The 20,992-nt window shown below is 47.0% G+C and overlaps 1 protein-coding gene across 8 annotated transcripts in view; it reads left to right on the forward strand.

Annotated features, from left to right (window-relative positions):
- The window catches only part of REPS1 (RALBP1 associated Eps domain containing 1), a 176,321-nt gene that overhangs the window by 16,234 nt on the left and 139,095 nt on the right, over positions 1-20,992 (forward strand). For all 8 annotated transcript variants that reach the window (XM_073575708.1, XM_073575711.1, XM_073575713.1 and 5 more), the window contains one exon: positions 4,230-4,353. In XM_073575708.1, the coding sequence (XP_073431809.1) occupies positions 4,230-4,353 (124 nt within the window). The remainder of the gene's footprint in view (positions 1-4,229; positions 4,354-20,992) is intronic.

Raw genomic sequence — 20,992 nt, forward strand, 5'->3', positions numbered from 1 at the left:
ATAATGCCAGGGCATGAAAATAAAAAAATCGTATTTTTTTCCACAAACATGATCAATTAGTCCCCAATTTTTTCATTTTCCCAAGGGTAACAGGACAAATTGGACCCCAAAAGTTGTTGTCCAATTTGTCCTGAGTACGCTGACACCCCATATGTGGGAGAAAACTACTGTATGGACACACGTCGGGGCTCGAAAGGGAAGCAGTGCCATTTTGGAATGCAGACTTTGATGGAATGGTCTGCGGGTGTCGTGTGTTTGGAGAGCCCCTGATGTACCTAAACTATTGAAACTCCCAACAGGTGACCCCATTTTGGACACTAGACCCCCTCACGGAACTTATCTAGATGTGTGGTGAGCACTTTGAACCCCCAAGTGCTTCACAGAAGTTTATAACGCTCGGACGTGAAAATAAAAAAATCATTTTTTTCCACAAAAATGATATTTTTGCACCCCAATTTTTTATTTTCCTAAGGGTAACAGGAGAAATTGGACACCAAAAATTGTTTTGCAATTTGTCCTGAGTAGGCTAATACCCTACATGTGGGGGTAAAACACTGTTTGGGCGCATGGCAGAGCTTGGAAGGGAAGGAGCACCATATGACTTTTTCAATTCAGAATTGGCTGGAATTGAGATCAGACGCAATGTTGCATTTGGAGAGCCCCTGATGTGCCCAAACAGTGGAAAGCCCCAATTCTAACTCCAACCCGAACCCCAACACACCCCAAGCCCTAGCCCTAGCCCTAATGGAAAAATGGAAATAAATACTTTTTTTAATTTTATTATTTTTCCCTAACTAAGGGGGTGATAACGGGGGGTTTGATTTACTATTTATGGCGGTTTTTATTTTTGGCAGCTGTCGCACGCAAAGACGCTTTTTATTGTAAAAATAGTTTTTGCATCACCACATATTGAGAGCTATAATTTTTCCGTATTTTGACCCTCCGAGTCATGTGATGTCTTATTTTTTGCGGGACGAGTTGACGTTTTTATTGGTACCATTTTCGGGCACGTGACATTTTTTGATCGCTTTTTATTCCGATTTTTGGGACGCAGAATGAACAAAAACCAGCGTTTCATGAATTTCTTTTGGGGGAGTGCGTTTACACCGTTCCGCTTGCGGTAAAATTGATAAAGCGGTTTTATTCTTCGGGTCAGTACGGTTACAGCGATACCTCATTTAGGTCGTTTTTTTATGTTTTGTCGGTTTTATGCAATGAAAACTATTTTATATAAAAAATAATTATTTTTGCATCGCTTTATTCTGCGAGCTATAACTTTTTTATTTTTTCGCTGATGATGCTGTGTGGCGGCTCGTTTTTTGCGGGACAAGATGATGTTTTCAGCGGTACCATGGATATTTATATGCGTCTTTTTGATCGCGCGTTATTACACTTTTTGTTTGGCGGTATGATAAATCATTATTTTTTGCTTCGTTTTTTATTTTTATTTTTTAAGGGGTTTCGCTAAAGGGGTTAACTAATGGGACAGTTTTATAGGGCGGGTCGTTACAGACGCGGCGATACCTAATATGTGTACTTTTATTGTTTTGGGGTTTTTTTATTTTCAAAAAATGAATTTATTGGGGAATATTTTTTTTTTTTTTTTACTAATTTATTTGGCGATTTTTTTTTTAATTATTTTTACATTTTTTTTAAATTTTTTTTTTACTTTATTACATAGTCCCAGGTGGGACATCACTGTCCTGTGACAGATCGCTGATCTGTCACATCACAGATCACTGTGACAGATCAGCAATCTGTCACAGGCAGTGCACAAGGCTTCCTCATGCCTGCGCTTTGCAGGCACTGAGGAAGCCTGCTTCCTCCAGGCCCCCGAAGGCCCCCGTCGCCATCTTGGATCCGGGGGCCTGGAGGAAAGGAGTCACCCGCAGCAGCGCTGCACATTGCGCTGCCGTGGGGGGCTCAGGGAAGCAGGGAGGGAGCCCCCTCCCTGCCGATGCTTCCCTTTAACTCCCGGTACACCGCGATCATGTTTGATCGTGGTGTGCAAGGGGTTAACGTGTCGGGGGCGGTCCGTGACCGCCCCTGACACATAGTGCCGGGTGTCAGCTGTGATAATCAGCTGATACCCGGCCGCGATCAGCGGCGCTCACCACGTGGGCGCCGCTGATCGCGCTAGACGTACTATCCCGTCCATGGGCATAGGGGCCCGGCTCCCATGGACGGGATAGTACGTCTGATGTCAGGAAGGGGTTAAAGCAGATCTAAATTTGCTTCTTGAGATTAAAGGGAATCTGTCACCCCCTTTTTCGAATATGAGCTGCCGGCACCGACATCAGGGGCTTATTTACAGTATTCTGTAATGCTGTAGATAAGCCCCCGATGTAACCTGAAAGATAAGAAAGAGTTAGATTTTTCTCACCCCGGCGTTCGGTCCAATGGGTGTCGCCGTCCGGTGCCTCTCATCTTCATATGATGCCGTCCTCTTCTTTCCTTCCTGTCGTGGCTCCGGCGCAGGCGCACTGCTCTTCCCTGTTGAGGGCAAAGCAGAGTCCTGCAGTATGCTGGTGCCGGGAGAGGTCCGGCGCTTGCGCACTGCAGTATTCTACTCTGCCCTCAACAGGGCAGAGCAGTGCGCCTGCGCCAGAGCCACGACAGGAAGGAAAGAGGACGTCACCGTTAGAAGATGGGAGGCGCCGGACCGCAACACCCATCGGACCAAGACTGGACTGCCCCTCGGTGAGTATAATCTAACTTTTTTTCTTTCAGGTTACATTGAGGGCTTATCTACAGCATTACAGAATGCTGTAGATTAGCCCCTGATGTCAGTGGCGGCAGCTCATAGTCGAAAAAAAAGGGTGACAGATTCCCTTTAAAGGGGTTTCCCAACAAACAGTTTATTTTAATCAGTATATCTTGGAAAAATAATACATTCCACAATTGGATGTTTAAATAAAATGTTCCTGTGCTGAGATAATCTTATAAATGTGCCTCTGCTGTGTATTGTGTGATGGCTGTGTCTGACAGTGCTGGGACATGGTCTAATCATACCACAGCTCCTGGGCAGGGGAGGAAGGAAAAGAGAGTATACAGACAGCTGATATTTTCTATGAGGTAAAACATTGTTTCCGTAAGAGAAAACATTTCCCTGCCTGTTTTTAACCAATCAACTGTGATCCCGTGCTGTAGTGTCTGTGTACTCTGGTGTATCGTACTCTGGTGCATCTTCCCCTGCCCAGGAGATGTTTGGAAAGGGATTTGACTGCTCAAAACGTCTCAGACTGGAATATTAATTACTCACAATGGATCCAGTTCATCAAGACTGGCGTTCGCGCTGATCTTAAGGAGGTATGCCTCTTCATGAATTGGAAGCCTTAGTTGAGTGGCATACACCTTTGTGTGCCTGGACACAAATCCTACTCCATTCCCTGCTGGAGAAAGATTGGAGGCGTAGCGTACGCCACAGGCCATCGTGAATTTGACAAGCAGCCCCTGTCCTGCCCCAGCTGTGCCTACTTTGTCAGAGCTGGGTGAGAACACCAAAAGTCACAAAATTTTAGCGTACCTCCAAAAGTTGTGACAAAATGATACAACACAACGTAGCATTTCACGCTAGAATACTCTCTTATAAGCTTTGATGAATCGGCCCAATGTTTTTCCTTTGATCCTGTGTGTGTTCCACAAGATATTGTTACATACTATGCACTTAGGTGTTAGCTGCATGCTTAGGTGCTGGATGGCCATAAATGCCTCATCCTGACTACTCCTACTCATAGAGGAAGAATTATTTCAGCTTTTAATTTTTGGGTGTGATCTCACAAGCCACGCTAAGAGAACCTGCCAGGCAGCTTGGTTATTAGAGGATATCTTTCATAACTGGTTCAATTGAGTTGGTGTGAGTCATGACGAGAAGTCAAAACTTTACAGGCCTGTTGTAAATAGGAAGCTAAAATTTGGGCTTTTCCCCCCTCCTAATAAATGCCTTGTAGAATAATGGAGATCCTGGTTAAATGTGGCAACCCGACACCTCTTGTCACCGTAGATTAAATGTTTTAAGGACCATGAGGACATTTTGAACTCTGATCCCTATCTTTACATTCAGTAGGAGACATGGGAGCCAACACAGGATATTGGATGTGTTACCGGTGCAGCTGATGGCGCCCTGGGAATGGGGCTCCATCTGCTGTCCTCCTTTAGGTTTGATTATGTCCTACCTTATTTTGTATCTAGCTTATAGTTACTCGCCTCTTTTCACCAATATTTTTCAGATCATGGAGCTATGTGGAGCAACGAGGCTAGGCTACTTTGGAAGAAGCCAGTTCTACATTGCGCTGAAGCTTGTAGCTGTTGCACAGTCTGGCTTGCCGTTGCGAGTAGAAAGTTTAAACACTGGTAAGTGACTCCTCAGAAGTTTCTTAGTTTCTGTCATGTGATATAACAGGTTTCATCAGAAATGCAGAATGTGTAACAGTTTAATTTACATCTGGAGTCCTGGTAATTATTTTAGAGCCAAAATAAAGATTGAGGGCATAGGTATTAAGTCAGTCAATGTCTGATTTAACCCCTTGTTTTCACAACTCTCACCTTTATATTTTTATGTCCACACACCTGTTTTAGTAGAGAAAAAGTTGTGTAAAAAAAAAAAAGTTGGTCTATTGTGTTTTTTTTTCTTTTTTTTTTTTTGCGTGATCTGATGGCTTTAGTGATTTGCAAGTTGGTATACATATATTTTGGTAGTTTTTATTACATTTTTAAAGAGGTGTAATTGAAAAATCCCAATTCTGGTGTTAACTTTTTTTTACCTCTTTTATGGCAGTTAATTAATTTTTGATAGTCTGGCCTTTGAATAAATGCAGCAATACAAATTTTTTCTTATGCCCCCTATCTTACATATTGAATATAATATGCATTGAATAAAAAATATAATATCACATTTGGCAGAGGCGCCTGCACTGCAACTTTGATGGCAACTATAATGTGCATTAAATTATTTTACTTAGTGATACATTTATTCTGGAGAAAAAAAAATTGTCTCAAAGTGGCGTGGCGATCTATAGATGCTACTGCGCAGGTGCATTCTCACTGGAGACGTTTTTTTTTTTTTTTCCTCTAGCAAAAGGATCGCCGATAGATGCTACTGCGTAAGCACCACCGGTGCCATTTTGAGACCGTTTTTTTATTTTTTTCTTTTTCAGAATATATGTATAGCACTAAATAAAATAACTTAATACATATTATAGATACGATCATGCGTTTTTTTTTGTTTTTTTTAAATGCATATCCAGTATGTAAAGTAGGGGGCAGATCACTAAGGGATTAGTGACCTGTCATTAGCCATACAGATGAATATGTAACCAGAGCATCACAGAACCGCCCCAAAGCATGAGAATCTCATTAACTGAGAATTGCAAATATACATTAAACAACAACCACAAGATGGATTTCATCAACCAAGGTATACCGTATTTTTAGCTTTGTAAGACGCACTTTTTTTTCCCCCCAAATTGGGAGGGAAATAGGGGTGCGTCATACAAAGTGTACATGACTTACCGGTACCGTTAGTCTAGGCCGCAGGCTGGGATGGTGGGGTGTTCGGGTGTCTCCGGGTGCCCGGCGGTTGCTGGCTGATGCTGCGGGTGTCTCCAGTGTCCGTCGCCTGCCCCGGGCATCTTCTGACATTTTGCGACAGGCCAGAGCCCCGTCACCTCCACTCTTCCCTGTTTGGTGGACTTCGGGAATATGGCCGCCGCCAGGGGCGCGGCAGATGGTGATCTCGGGACCAAGATCTTGAGAGATGAGATCTCCGCCTGCGCTGCCCCCAGCGGCCGGAGTCCACCGGGAATATGTCGGCAGAGCCCCCCCCCCGCAGCACCGGACACCCAGAGCGGAGCCGCGCATCTCGGGCAGCATCGCCGGGGATACCCCCTCATCTAAGAAATGCAACGTCTTACAGTTCAGCATATGGATAAGACACACACTTTTTTTTTTTTTTTTTATGCAACGGACACTGACCTGCAGTGAGCGTTTGAAATCTGCAACATGTTGATTTCTCTCACAAGTACACGGAGTTGGTGCAGAATTCCCCCTTAAAATTGCGTTGTATGTGGGGAAATCCGCAGGTGCGTTTAGTGTGTTTCTAGTACGGAAACACACTAGAAATGCGATATGACAACCCATAAAAACACAATGAAAAAGCTAGAAATCTAATTTGCCTAATAGGTGCAGAAAATCTGCAATATCAAAAACTCATCATTGGAATGTAGCCGAAGAGGAATAACAGAGTAACAACACAAAGTTAAAATAAAAAGATAATTCAGTAATGGAAAATACAAATCTTTACCAAAATACATTTTAATAAATCTTTAATTTCAGTGAGATAGTGGCATTTATTGCACAATTGTGATAATCCTTTAACCTCTTTCCCAACTGGGTCTTACTGTCTTATTGACTTGGGACTTATGGATACGTTCCTGCGGGCTGTTAACACGCGATTGCCCCTGGGTGTCAGCTTATTCTGACACCTGGCATTCAGTGCCTGGAGCTGTCCCGCATCGCTCCCGGCGCTTTAACCCCCTAAATGCTGCAATTGAACTTGATCACAGCATTCTTGGAGCAGGCAGAGGGAAGACAGCCCCTCTATCCTTGGATCGGAGACCCCGTGACGTCATCACAGGGTCCCAACCTTGCCTTGGTGAACCTATGTTGTCATGACTAGAGTTATGCGACTTTGGTCGGATCGGGTTTCATGAAACAAAATTAGTTTCAGATGAAACTGGTCCGACTAGGGCAAAAAAAAGTCGGAGTTTTGTCCGAAACCCGACCCCCAATGCAAGTCAAAGGGAAATAAAAGTCGGCATTGAGCGGATGACATTCATCCACTCAATGCCGACTTTTATTCCCCATTGACTTGCATTGGGGTCGGGTTTCGGACGAAACTCCGACTTTTTTTTGCCCTAGTCGGACCAGTTTCATCTGAAACAAATTTTGTTTCATGAAACCCGATCCGACCAAAGTCGCTCAACTCTAGTCATGACTACATCCGGGTTACTGAAGCTTGCAAAGTTGCTTGATCATGCACAGAGCATGATCAGCACCTTTGTCAGTGCAGTACTGCACTTAACATAGCATAGGAATGCTGCTGCATCCCTATGTTATACAAGTAATTGGCCTGCAAAAAAAATGAAACTCCCATAGTGGGACAAAGTAAAATGTTAAAGTTAAAAAAAAAAAAAGTTTTGTAAAAAAAAAATAAAAAAAAAAATGTACCCATAAATAGTAATGGGTAAAAAGTACACATATTTGGTATCGCTGCGTCCGGAATGGCCTAACATATGAAACTGTCCCACTAGTTAACCTCTTTAGTGAACACCTTAAAAAAAAAAAAAAAAAAAAAAAAAAAAAAAAAAAAAGCTGCCAAACAAAAAGTGGAACAAAACACAATCAAAAAGATGAATATAAATAAACATATGTGAGGCAGTTAACCTTGTCACATGTAGGAGTCGCTGTGTGTTCTCCCCAGGATACGCACGGAGGCGTATTGAGGCCATGAGGGGGCATTGCAGTCGCAGCTATGATTGCAAAGGTGAAGCAGTGACCGATGTCACAGGTAGGAGTCACTGTGTTCTCCCCAGAATGTGCACGGAGGCGTATGAAGGCCATAGGATAGGAGTGCATGGCAGTCACGGGCATAGCTGTGACTGCAATGCAGACTAAAAATAGTAAAAGTGCTAGCCTTGGACCTGCTAGTTTCCAAGGCAGATGTAGGGAAAACCTGCTCTCGGATGTTGTGTTGTGAAACAGACTGCAGTAGTCGTGCAGTCCGTTTCATTCGAGGCCTGGGTTTCCCATTACAGGTTTTTTTTTTTTTTTTTTTTTTTTTGTTAAAAGCCCTGCAGAAAAGGGTATGGGTGTGTCAGGTGTAATATCGGTGTCAGTCTGGTATGTGCTGTTGTGCAGAGGAAACGACTTTGCAGAGCTATACCTGTATGAGGCAACACAGGCCAACGGAGCCAACAGCCAGGGCAGTTGAATAGTCTGGCACCCGCAGCGTACACAGATGTGTTGCTGTCCACGGTAACTGGTCTCGGAGGTGGATGGTCCTGTGCCTGAAGGAGGACTAGCGTGTTTAGCTGCTGCAAACAGGTGGATTATGGTACCTGGCTGTAATCCAGAGGATATCAAGGACTGTGTATGGCTGGGAGTAAAGAGAGAGTAACATGGTGGTGTAGTTGCCCACGGTAACTGGTCAGAGGAAGACTGGTGTGTTTAGTGATGGCGATCTAAAGTATATTTTGCACTGTGTAAACTGAAGGAGGACCGTGTCTTGTGGCAAGCTGTGAGTAAGAGACATTGACACGGAGCTGAAGTCACCCACGGTAACTGGACAAAGGGAGGTCCAGTGTGTTTAGTGACTGTCAAACGGAAAGCTGCCGTGTACTATGTAGTGCTGTGTTTGTGAACTGGACATTGAGGCTACGCACTTGTGTGAACTAAACACGCATGCTATGCACCTCTGTGAAATAGACATTTAATGTTGTGAAGTAACACATTAAAGAGACTGTGTTGGAACTTTGTGGGTCACTGCCTCCTCACCGCATAAGTGTGCTACCGCTGCACTACACATGGTACCACAGAGAATGTCCTCTTTTTCTGCAAAAAAACAAGCCACCATACAGCTCCATCAGCAGAAAAATAAAAATATTATAGCTTTCAGAATAAAGCGATGCAAAAACAATATTTTTCTCTAAAATAGTTTTTATTGTGTAAGAGTGCCAAAACATAAATATATAAATGGGGAATTGCTGTAATCATATAAAACTGCCTTATAAATTTTACCACACAGGGAACACCATAACCCTACCCCCTCACACCCAAAAATATAAAAAAAAAAAAAATCAAATCCGGAATTTTTTTTTTATTTTTTTTATGTTCATTCTACCTCCCAGAAAACAAAATAGAAAGCAGTCAAAAAATGTCATGTGTCTGAAAAGAGTACCAATAAAAAAGTCAACTCACTGCGCAAAAAAACAAGCCCTCACATGATTGTTGGCCGAAATATGGAAGAATTATAGCTCAAAATATGTTGATTCAACTAGTTTTTGCAATAAAAAGCATCTTTATTGTGTGACAGCAGCCAAACCTAAAAACCCACTATATAAATCTGATATCGCACCGACCCGAAGAATAAAGTTGCCTAATACTTGTACCGCACAAGGAATGGTGCACAAAATAAAACAAATTCTTCACCTGCTGTTGAATTTTTTATTTTTTTTTTTCATTCTGCCTCTCAAAGATCGTAGAACTCTGCAAAGGAATACCTGGATTTCGTCCGCGCTGCCCAAATGATGAAATTCCAGAAGGTTAAAGGGAATCTGTCACCCCTTTTTAGAGAGATCATATAATGATATTCATTTGTGTCACATAAGGATTCTCTTAGTACTTTTGCTTCCCCCTGACCCCACACCTTTCATGCATAAAAACCTTTTTTATATCGGTTCAGATGTATGTAAACTGCCACGGTCCGGTCCAATGGGCGGGGCTTATTCAACTGCTCCCCCCCTGTCTTGCTCTACACATTTCATGGAAGGTGCAGGGTCAGGGGGAAGCAGAAGTACTAAGAGAATCCTTATGTGACACACAATTGAATATCTCAAAAAAGGGGTGACAGATTCCCTTTAATAAAGTTTGACTGTGGTTTATTCTACGCGTTTCAAGGTTTTTTTGCAACCTCTTCAGGAAATACCACCTAGGTTTATTAACCTTCTGGAATTTCATCATTTGGGCAGCGCGGACGAAATCCACGTATTCCTTTGCAGAGCTCTGTTTCAGATAGTCGGTGACCGACTTGTGGATCTGCAGCAGCCCTTATCTATACATGCTTTGAATACCTACTACCAGGTGAGCAATCTTTTGTCAAACCGCTTACTTTATTTGTGGGATAAGACCCTATATTGCGCTAGTCTCTCCCTCTTTCCTCACAATACTAGTCTCAAAGATCGTAGTAAGGTCCAGCGCACGTTCATCCTCTGCTGAGCGCTTGTACAGGGGTTTCCGTGTAAATTTCTGAAATATGTGATGCAGACGGGACCTCTGGCGGAAGGTTCCATGTAGGCAGATGGAGGCACTGTGGATGCGTCTGGCCTTTGATCCGTTTGTGTCCGTCGTCTTAGGATTTTATAAAAGTGCCGTCGGCCACAGTTTTGTGCGCTTGTGAAAAGGACAATGCTGAACAGAGGCCAGACGGAGTCCAGAGTAAATCTGCTTCCTCATTAGTGAGTGGATCCAACGGGGGTTTCATCTGAATCGTGTCACTCGGAGATATAGATGGAAACCCCAAAGTAAGTGTTCAGCGTAGAGTGTCGGATAAATGTGATCCCAAACGTTACGTAAAATGTTCCCAATAAAAGCTTCAACTCAATCCACAAAGAAAACAAACCTGTCATCTGTTAACGAAAATATAGGAGGCTTCCAAGTTACTGGTAGTACAATGGCTCTGGAAAAGTAAAATGGCTCCTTGCCCCCCAAAAGAAATTCAGCAGGTTAGCACTTCCAAATCCAAATGCCCCCCCTCCCTTCTGAGCCCCACAGTGGGCCTATACCACATATAGGAACCATACTTGACATTTCTGAAGTGATGAGAGCCCACCTAACTTACGGGTTGTGTCTCCAGAAGCATAAGCTGGGCATAACGTGCTGGTCACTATAGTCAGGGCTGTGGAGTCATTTTGGTGGAGTCGGTATAAAATGGTCCGACTCCTAAAATATATAATAAATTGGGTACAGTAGTTCAATGTAGAATGTGGTGAATATTTTTCATAGGAATTTGGGATCTATTCCTGATCTAAGGCTACATTCACACACAGCGTTTTTGCTGCGTTTTTTGAGGATACGTTTTTTCAGCTGCAAAAGCAGATCAACTTTTTAAAAAAAAAGCATCACCTGAAAGGTTTTTGAGCTCATAGATAATGTTTTCAATAGCAAAAGCAGATTAGAAATCTGCTCTATCTATCCATCCATTTATCCATATCTGTCTATCCATATCTTATCTGTACCAAAAAGAATGAAAGCCGGGTAGCACACAGACTAACACTTTCTTTATCGCCTTATTGGGGGACACAGAATACCATGGGTGTATGCTGCTGCTGCTAGGAGGCTGACACTATGCAAAACAAGAAAATTAGCTCCTCCCCGGCAGTATACACCCACCGACAGGCACTAGGCACCTCAGTTTGTGCTTAGTGTCTGTAGGAGGCGGACCGGGATCTTCCCAGATCCGCAATTAACCTTTCTTTCCTTTAGGTGTTCTTGTGGAACTTTTTAATTTTTTGTCTTTTGTTTTGCAGATTCAAGTCGGGAAACAGGGTGGAAGTTCACCCTGCTTTCCCATATCAGGCGGCTGAGCGAGCAGTGTGGCTGATCCCACATCGCACCTCTCAGTACGCTGGCAGGACCTTTTCCATATCACCTTCTGGTGCTATGGGATGTGGACAGGTGGCTGGTCCTTGCCAAATCCCCCTCCTCACCCCTCTCTCGGGACAGGGCTGAGAGGAAGACGGCGATTGCAAGTTTTTCCTCGCCATCAAGAGGTTAATGCCGTCTTCTGCAGGGTCCGGGTACAGAGGACAGCGGCCAGCGGCTTACCACTACCCTTGTGAGAGTCCCCTGTGGTCATCCTCTTCAGGGACGTCAGGTAAGTGCCTGTACGATCCCTCCAGCCCGCAGCATTACCAAGTGGCACATCGGTGGAAAACTGAACAGCCGAACACATCAGGCTGTTTGAATCTCCCACCCCTCTCCCTGCCTGACGGGCGCCGCTCTCTAGCCGCGCGCCTCTCCACTTAGCTTAAGGGGCTGAATACAGGGTTTCTCTCCCCGTTTTCACAGCTGGGCAGTATTCTCTATTCTGCGCGCACACTTCTCCTTCCTGAGCGATTCCATCACGGGGCTGCGGGACTTCCACTTTCGCTTTCAGCTCCCGCTCTCAGTGCGCCTCCTCCTCTTTCTGAGCGCGCTGTCCTCACGCCTTTTTTAGCCCATCACAGGGCTCCTTTTTCTCTTCTGGTCTGTCAGCTCCAATTGCGGCTCAGCCGCTAAGCTCCGCCCACCGCTCACCTCATCAGGCATTTCCTGTTTTTTCGGTCCTGCCTTTCTGCGCTGCCTGGGGGACACTTCAGCGTTCCTGCTGCTCGCCGGAACTAGGTAGGCTCTGTCTATGCAGAAATATTAGCCCTCCTCCGCAGTTCTTCCCCAATTCCCGCGGCCATTCAGCGCAGTTTTCCTTATGCCCCAACCCTGCAGGGGAACTCTGTTTCAGGCCCACCGCTACTCATTACGCCTGTGCGCGCTGTAAAAAGAAGTGGGCTTCGGGTCAGCCATCGCCTTTCTGCCCATCCTGCAGTCCTTCAGCTATGTCGGCCTCTCAGGAGCACACAGATTCCCGTGATGAGGGCACTTCTCCTCTCCCAGAATGAGCCGTAGCTATGTCTCAATCGGTCTCCGATCTGACCAAAGTCTCGCAGTCCCTGGTCCAGGTCCTAGAACGTTTACCTCAGCTATCTACAGCCACCGCTGCTCCGACCACCTCTCAAGGTGAGTCGTCCGCTCCTGACCGCGACCTTCAGAGGGACAGGCCGAGTAGGATGTCCAGGAAGCGTCTCCTATCGGGCTCGTCTTCCAGCTCGCTAGGCCCATCTGCTTCACCCAGATGTCCGTCTCCTTCAGTGGACGACCTTAGGTCAGATGATGATCCTCAATCAGGATCTAGTTCAGAAGCAGATGACATGTCTAAAACACGAAATATGGTCGATAGTCTTCTTTCAGCTATCTTCCAAACCCTGGAGATTAAGCAGGACAGGCCCCTTCCTCAGGAATGTTCTGTTCCATTTAAACGATCAAGGCCCCCACCCAAAACTTTTCCAAACCACAACGAGTTTGATACTACTCTAGCCAAACATTGCGAGCACCCTGAGCAACGCTTTTCGGGCCGCAGGTATTTAGATGTTCTGTACCCATTTGAGGCTGATTTGTTTTCTAAATGGACCAAAGCCCCTGAAGTGGACCCTCCCGTTTCTTGCATAGCCTCTAAGACGGTTCTGTCCCTTCCAGACGGTGCATCGCTTAAGGATCCAACAGACAGACAGAATCTTTGGCGAAGTCTATCTTTGAGGCCTCCGGCGCCTCCCTCTGCCCTATTTTCGCCTCCTCCTGGGTGGCTAAAGTCATTTCAGCTTGGGCTAAAATTCTTCGCAGGGGCATCTTAGCGGCGGCTCCCCAGGACGAGCTGGCAGATCTAGCAGATCAAATTAATCATGCGGGTAAATACCTTTTAGCCGCCTCCTTGGATGCGGCCGGTTGCGTAGCAAGGGCTAACAGCAATATAGTGGCTGTACGCCGAGTTCTTTGGTTAAAGTCATGGAACGCGGATACCACCTCAAAAAAGTCGCTCACCAATCTGCCCTTCCATGGTTCTAGGCTCTTTGGGGCCAAGCTGGATCAAATAATTTCCGATGCCACTGGGGGTAAAAGTACTTCTCTCCCCCAGTCTCGACCAAGACGCCTTTTTAATAGAAAGGGTTTTCGGCCCTTTAGGCCTTTTCGTTCGTTCTCGTCCACAGAGAGATCTGTCCAGCAAGAGCGTCCTTCCGCATCTAGGGAGCGAGAGCAGAAGAAACCTTCTTACAAGCCCGCTCCCCGCTGGAGATCTAGAGGACAATACTCCAGATCTTCAGGTGCCCGTTCCGGTAGGTTTGCCTCCAAGTGACGGGGCACCCCCACCTGGAAGTTTTTCCAGGGTGGGAGGCAGACTTTCCTTTTTCATGGACGCTTGGCTGTCGGTTGTCGACGACGCTTGGGTCAGGGAAATCATCGCATCCGGTTACAAGATCGAATTTTCGTCCCCTCCAGACAGGTGTTTTTTCCAGTCTCGACCTCCAAGACAACGGTCCCACATTCCAGGATTCTTTCAGGCCGTCTCCTCCCTTCTTTCCGCCGGAGTGATTGTTCCCGTTCCCTCAGACGAACGGTTTTCAGGGTTCTACTCAAATCTCTTCGTAGTCCCGAAGAAAGACGGCTCCCTGCGGCCAATCCTCGACCTCAAATTGCTCAATCGCCACGTGAAGATTCTTCATTTCAAAATGGAGTCTCTTCGATCGGTGATAGCCTCAATGGAGCCCGGAGAATTTCTCTGTTCTGTGGACATACGGGATGCCTATCTTCACATCCCTGTTTGCTTGCAGCATCAGAAATATCTCAGGTTTGCGATTCAGGAAAATCATTACCAGTTCACGGCTCTTCCCTTCGGCCTAGCCTCGGCCCCCCGTGTTTTCACAAAAGTGATGGCGACGGTCATGGCCATCCTTCGATCCAGAGGGATTCTCATCATCCCTTATCTGGACGATCTCTTAATCAAGGGCTCGACCCGTCAAGACTGTCTCCTAAGTCTTCAGATAACCCTGGATACTCTCGACCGTCTCGGATGGTTAGTCAACAAAGAAAAGTCCGTTCTCAGCCCCACTCAGCGTCTGAACTTTTTAGGCATGGAGTTCGACACGAACCTGGCCCGGGTGTTTTTTCCGAGGGAAAAATTTGCGGCTCTGGTCAAAGGGATTCGAGCCCTCAAACGGCCAACGCCCATTCCCCTTCGATTTTGCATGAAAGTTCTAGGGAAGATGGTGGCTTCCTTGGAAGCAGTGCCCTTTGCACAGTTTCACCTTCGTCCTCTTCAGCTGTCCCTCCTTTCAGTCTGGGACAAGACGACGAGGTCCTTGGACCGGCCCATTCTCCTCCCTCTCAAAGTAAGGCAATCCCTCACTTGGTGGACGATGTCCTCATCAGTCCTCCAAGGGAGGTCCTTCCTCCCACTTCGGTGGCAAGTCATCACCACCGATGCCAGCCTCCTGGGTTGGGGAGCAGTTTTTCACCAGAGGACGGCTCAAGGACACTGGAACCCACAGGAAGCTCTTCTTCCTATCAATCTGCTCGAGATCAGAGCGATCTTTCTGGCCTTTCGCTGGCAACCCCTTCTCGTCGGCAAGCCGATCCGCATTCAGTCGGACAACGCCACGGCTGTGGCGTACATAAACCATCAGGGCGGCACGCGCAGCCACCAAGTCATGTCAGAGGTGGCCAGGATTCTGCGCTGGGCGGAACGTTACGTCCCAGCAATCTCCGCCGTTCACATTCCAGGGGTGGAAAACTGGGCTGCCGACTTTGAGTCCTCAAGGCCTAGCGTCAGGCGAATGGTCTCTCCATCCTTCAGTCTTCGATCAGATATGCAAGCGCTGGGGTTCTCCGGACGTCGACCTCATGGCATCTCGGATGAACCACAAAGTTCCGCGCTTCGTAGCCAGGTCCAGGGACCCTCTAGCCGTCGCTTGCGACGCCCTAGTAATTCCGTGGTCCCAGTTCCAACTCCCTTATCTTTTTCCACCTCTTGCCTTGATCCCAAGAGTGGTCAAAAAGATAAAATCGGAAGGCGTTCCAGTAATTCTTGTGGCTCCAGACTGGCCGAGACGGCCTTGGTATGCAGAACTGGTGAACATGCTCGCGGATGTTCCCTGGAAACTTCCAGACCATCCGGATCTTCTCTCGCAAGGCCCACTTTGCCACGAGAATTCTCGGTCTCTGAATTTAACGGCTTGGCTGTTGAAGCCGCAATCCTAAAAGAATCAGGTTTTTCCAGCCAGGTGATTCAGACGATGATCAAAGCCAGGAAGCCAGCCTCTTCCCGCATTTACCACAGGTGTTGGAAGGCTTTTTTCCGTTGGTGCGACGATAAAAAAGTTTTTCCAATGGCTTTTTCCATTCCGTCCATACTGGGTTTTCTCCAATCTGGCTTAGATTCGGGTCTGTCTCTCAGTACCCTGAAGGGCCAGGTTTCTGCCTTGTCTATCCTCTTTCAAAGAGAGCTCGCTTCCTTACCGCAGGTTAAGACGTTCCTCCAAGGAGTCGCTCATGTGGCTCCTCCTCATCATTCACCAATAGAACCGTGGGATCTCAATCTCGTTCTGGGCGCTCTCCAAAAGGCGCCGTTTGAGCCCATCCAGGACATTCCTTTGTCACTTCTGTCATGGAAGGTAACCTTTTTGATTGCCATTACATCCATCAGAAGAGTTTCTGAGTTAGCGGCCTTGTCATGCCGTTCTCCTTATCTGGTGCTCCATCAGGATAAAGTCGTCCTCAGGCCCGTTCCTTCCTTCCTGCCAAAAGTGGTTTCCTCCTTTCACATCAACGAGGATATCGTTCTTCCATCGTTTTGTCCGGCTCCTTCTCACCCTCTTGAGAAGTCACTCCACAAGCTGGATGTTGTTAGAGCCTTGCGTGTCTACCTCGCTAGGACCGCTTCACTTCGTCAATCCGATTCATTGCTGGTCACAGGAAAGGGCTTCCGGCATCCAAATCCACGATCGTTCGCTGGATTCGTTCTACCATTCAGGAAGCATACCGACTTCAGGAAAAATGGCGCCCTCCGGGAGTGAGAGCTCACTCCACCCGGGCTGTGGCAGCTTCGTGGGCCGTTCGACACCAGGCTTCGGCTCTGCATCTTTGCAGGGCCGCGACCTGGTCGTCCTTGCACACATTTGCGAGGTTCTACAGGGTTCATACCCAGGCCTCGTCTGATGCAGTTGTTGGTAGGAAGGTTCTGCAGGCGGCGGTGGCGCACCGGCCGACCTAAGCCTTTCCTGTTCTTTCGTTCCTTATTGCTGTTCCCGCCCTTGGGACTGCTTTGGAACGTCCCATGGTATTCTGTGTCCCGCAATAAGGCGATAAAGAAAGATGGATTTTTGGTTCTTACCGTAAAATCTCTTTCTTGGAGCCTTCATTGGGGGACACAGCACCCTCCCTGTCTAATTTGTACCGTGTTGGGTCTTTGAGTCCCTTGTTGGGTTGGTACATATGTTTAGAGTGTTCCGTTGCTTCTCCTACTGCTTTCTCACCAACTGAGGTGCCTAGTGCCTGTTGGTGGGTGTATACTGCCGGGGAGGAGCTAATTTTCTTGTTTTGCATAGTGTCAGCCTCCTAGCAGCAGCAGCATACACCCATGGTATTGTGTCCCCCAATGAAGGCTCCAAGAAAGAGATTTTACGGTAAGAACCAAAAATCCATTTTTTTTTTTTTTTTTTATAAAGCACCAGTCAGGTACACCCCTTCAATTGATAGTTGGAATAAATAAACTGCATTCACCACATCTTAAGGTGCAGGCTTTATTTTCACGTGTAGGGGTGTGCAATATAAGGTTCTGCAGCAGCTGCGGTGCTTAGTTACCTGCTGTTTACCTTGGATACCAGCTCCCAGCGTCTGCTTACAGGACCTGGACCTGTTGAAGCGTCTGTGTACGCAAACAGCTGTCGTGCGTCTTTTTTCCCCGCATGCCTCATGTTATCTGCCCGTCCTTTATTGTGTGACCTTTAATGGTTGAATAAAGAAACACTGCACATCTGGGTGAGTGCCGCATCTTTTTCCTTCTTTCACAAATTTAGCATGTTTTTTTTCTGATGCTGAGCACCGCTATTCCCAGCAGTGTTTAATACACACTGTGCCTGTGATTGATCCTCGACTTGTTGCTGGTGGATTAGAGCCTTGGTGCCGTTCATCTGGGCTTTCTTTGAATTAAAAATAGACCTTAGTTTGTTGGAAAAAAAATTCCTATTAGCCCTTAGAAAAATTAAAAACTTGGGGGCTAAAACAACATTTCAGTGGTAAAAATGTAACTTATTCTTTCTTCACCACTCAATGGTATAAAATTCTGTCAAGCACTTATGGTGTCAATATGATCACTGCACCCCTAGATGAATTCATTGGGGAGTGTAGTTTGTAAAACAAGCTCACATATGGGGGCGGGGGGTTTCTTTTGTTCTGGCACCTCAGGGGCTCTGCCAATGTGACAATGCACCCTCAAACCAGTCTAGCAAAATCTGATCTCCAATATGGTGCCTCTTCCTTTCTGGGCTTTGCACTGTGCCTCAAAAGTAGTAGTCCCCAACAAATTGTATGGTACAATTTCTCCTGTTACCCTTGGGAAAATAAATTTTTGTGGAGAGAATGTTTTTTTTTTTTTTTTTTTTTTTTTTTTTTGTTTTGTTTTCACAGCTCAACGTTATAAACTTCTGTAAAGCACCTCAGGCTTCAAGGTGCTCACCACACACCTAAATTCATTCCTTGATGGGTCTAGTCTTCCATATGGGGTCTCTTGTGGGGGATTTCTATTGTTTAGGCACATCAGGGGCTCTCCAAACAGGGACATGACATCCGCTAATGATTCCAGGAAGTTTTATATTCATAAAGTCAAATGTTGCTCCTTCCCTTCCGAGCCCTGTCGTGCTCCCAAACAGTAGTTTCTCCTACGCCTCATTGGGGGACACAGACATTGGTTGTTATGCTGCTTGCCAGTAGGAGGACACTAAGTGAATGTAGAAAAAAAGTAACTCCTCCCCTGCAGTATACACCCTGTCGCTGGCTGGGAATTCCCCAGTTCATACTTAGTGTCTGTAGGAGGCACTTGGGTCTGGCTTCAGACCCCACCGTTTTTATTTTCATTTTTGAATTTTCTGTAAATTTTTACTTTTTAATTAACGGAGTGAAGGGGGCGACGGTTCCTTTCAACGGCACGCTCTCTCCCGAACCAACAACAGGCGAGCACGTGGAGTATATCTCCCCGTACACTTTCCCGCGACGACTGGGGCATACCTGATTCTTCTGGGCGATGGTTCCTTTACGGTCCTGGTCTCACTGCACGGATATGAGGGCAAGCGCACAGAGCACACAGCGTACAGGAAGAAGACTTTGGAAGCGCTTTCGGATGCCATGAATCACCCCCATGGCCTCTCCATCCCCCTGCCTCTTGGACAGCGCAGTCGGCGCGAGCACCGGATTGGAGGTATGGGGTCGGGTCCTGGTCCCTGGGAGAAGCGCTGACTTAGTCTCAGCAGCGCTATACCGGCGCTCCGGCGCGGCCCTCCGCTCCCCCCACCGCTCACCGCGGGTAGGCCCAAAAATTTAGTCCCAAAAATTTAGTCCCCAGCTTTTTGGCCTACTAGGCCGCAATTTACATAGCGCCGCCACCCACGTCTTTGGCGCTTCTCGCTCTGTACGAGAGGCGCCCTGCTAGTCTCGGGGGCCATGTCCTTAACCCCTTCTCTGCACCTTGCCTGCAGCTGCAGCCCAGGCTCTGCTTGTAACCCTTTCAGGGGCACTATGTCTCAATCTAAAGAGACAAAATGGGGGCTACTAAGAAGCACACTGCGTTCTTTACTGCTTGTACCACCTGCAACACTGCCTTGCCCAGTGCTCAGACTAATCCGCTATGCACGGATTGCGACCTGGCTTGTGCTAAAACGCCAGCCGCCGCCGCTGCAAGGTGCTCCTTGCGTTTAGTCCATCTAAGTGGGCTGCCTCCTTGTCACGGTCTGTGGAGTCACTGACCAAGGCTATAGACTCCCTCCGGGAATCCTCTTTAAGTCAGAACGCGTCTTTATCGCCCGAGGAGGGCTTTGGCGACGGCCAGGAACCGTCTACCAGCAGGGGCTGTGCTCGTTCAAGGGATCCTCAGGTCTCTAGAAAGCGGACCCATGACGTGTCCCCTAATCACGCTCGCGCGTCAGCATCGGCGAGTTCTGTCTCTCGCTCTCCCTCTCCTAATGTTCGCAGAGGAACATGACTCTGAATTCGCGTCTGACATGTCAGTCCCTCAGAATTCCCCAAATGTCCATGAGTCGCTTGGTTCTCTTACAGAGTCAGTCAACAAGTTTCTGACGTTGGACGAGGAAAATATTCTCGCTCCGGAACACGTTATCTCCTTTAAGGAGTCAAGACGCGTACGCAGGGTATTTGCCAGCCATCCGGAGTTTAAGGACAGAGCAATAGGAACCGACCACATAAACGGTTCACAGGGTAAAAGCCTATCGAGGCTAAATACCCCTTTACTCCAGATCTAATGAAGGATTGGTTACAGTCCCCCTCGGTGGATCCTCCTGTATCGTGTTTTGCTTCTAAAACGCTTTGATCCGTTTTTGAGGGCTCTTCAGTCAGAAACCCCTCCGATCGTCAAATTGGCTACCTCGCGCGTTCAGTTTTTGGAGCTTCAGGAGCGGCACTATTCCCATCTTTCGCTGTGACTTGAGTAGCTAAGGAAATGGCCACTTGGGCAGAAGTCTTAGTTACTGCCTTCCAATGTAGCAATCTTCCTCCGAAGACAACCAGTGTCGCCAAGAAAATTCACGCAGGGGACTTTTGTAGTGGACGCCTCTTTAGATGCCGCTAATTGCGCTGCTCAGGCAGCCGCTAATGCAGTCTCCATTAGAAGATCCCTATGGCTACGCAACTGGCGGGCAGATTCCACCTCCAAGAGATCAATGACTTCTCTTCCCTATCAAACTGGTTGCCTATTTGGAGAAAAACTAGACCAGCTCATTTCTGACACTTCAGGGGGAAAGAGTAAGTTTCTTCCCCAACAAAGGGCTGTCTGGCCGTCTTTTTCAGAATCAACAGCCGACTCTTTTTTTCGACCTTTTCGCAACAGCTCCAGCTGGTCCTCCACAACCTTCTCTTCTGGATCAGTTCGGTCCATGCGTGGAGACAGAGGTTCCCAGGTCTCTTACAGACCTAACCGATCTTGGAAACCAAGGCCAAGAGCAGCTGGATCTAGTGGAGCCGATCCCATAGATCCTCTACTCAATGACTTGTGGTATCCGGTAGACTCCGACAAAGTAGGCGGCCGTTTGCTGTCATTCAGTCACAGCCTTCCTTCGGGCCGCTCATGCGCCGCAAAGGGACAGAGTCATCCTTCCGGTCTCTCAAGACGAATGGTTCAGCGGTTTTTATTCAAACCTTTTTGTGGATCTAAAGAAGGAAGGAATGATGCGGCCCATACTGGACATCAAGCTGTTAAATCAGTTTGTCAAGGTACGGCGATTCCGAATGGAATTTCTCCGATCGGTTGTCTCCTCCATGTAAAAAAGAGAGTCCTTAGCATCCGTCGGTGTCAAGGATGCTTACCTTCACATCCCGATTTGCCCGTCTCACAAGCAGTTCCCGT

This window comes from Dendrobates tinctorius, unplaced genomic scaffold (assembly GCF_039654945.1).
Source record: "Dendrobates tinctorius isolate UK_male_01 unplaced genomic scaffold, ASM3965494v1 ptg000046l, whole genome shotgun sequence".
In the NCBI taxonomy this organism is placed as follows: domain Eukaryota; kingdom Metazoa; phylum Chordata; class Amphibia; order Anura; family Dendrobatidae; genus Dendrobates; species Dendrobates tinctorius.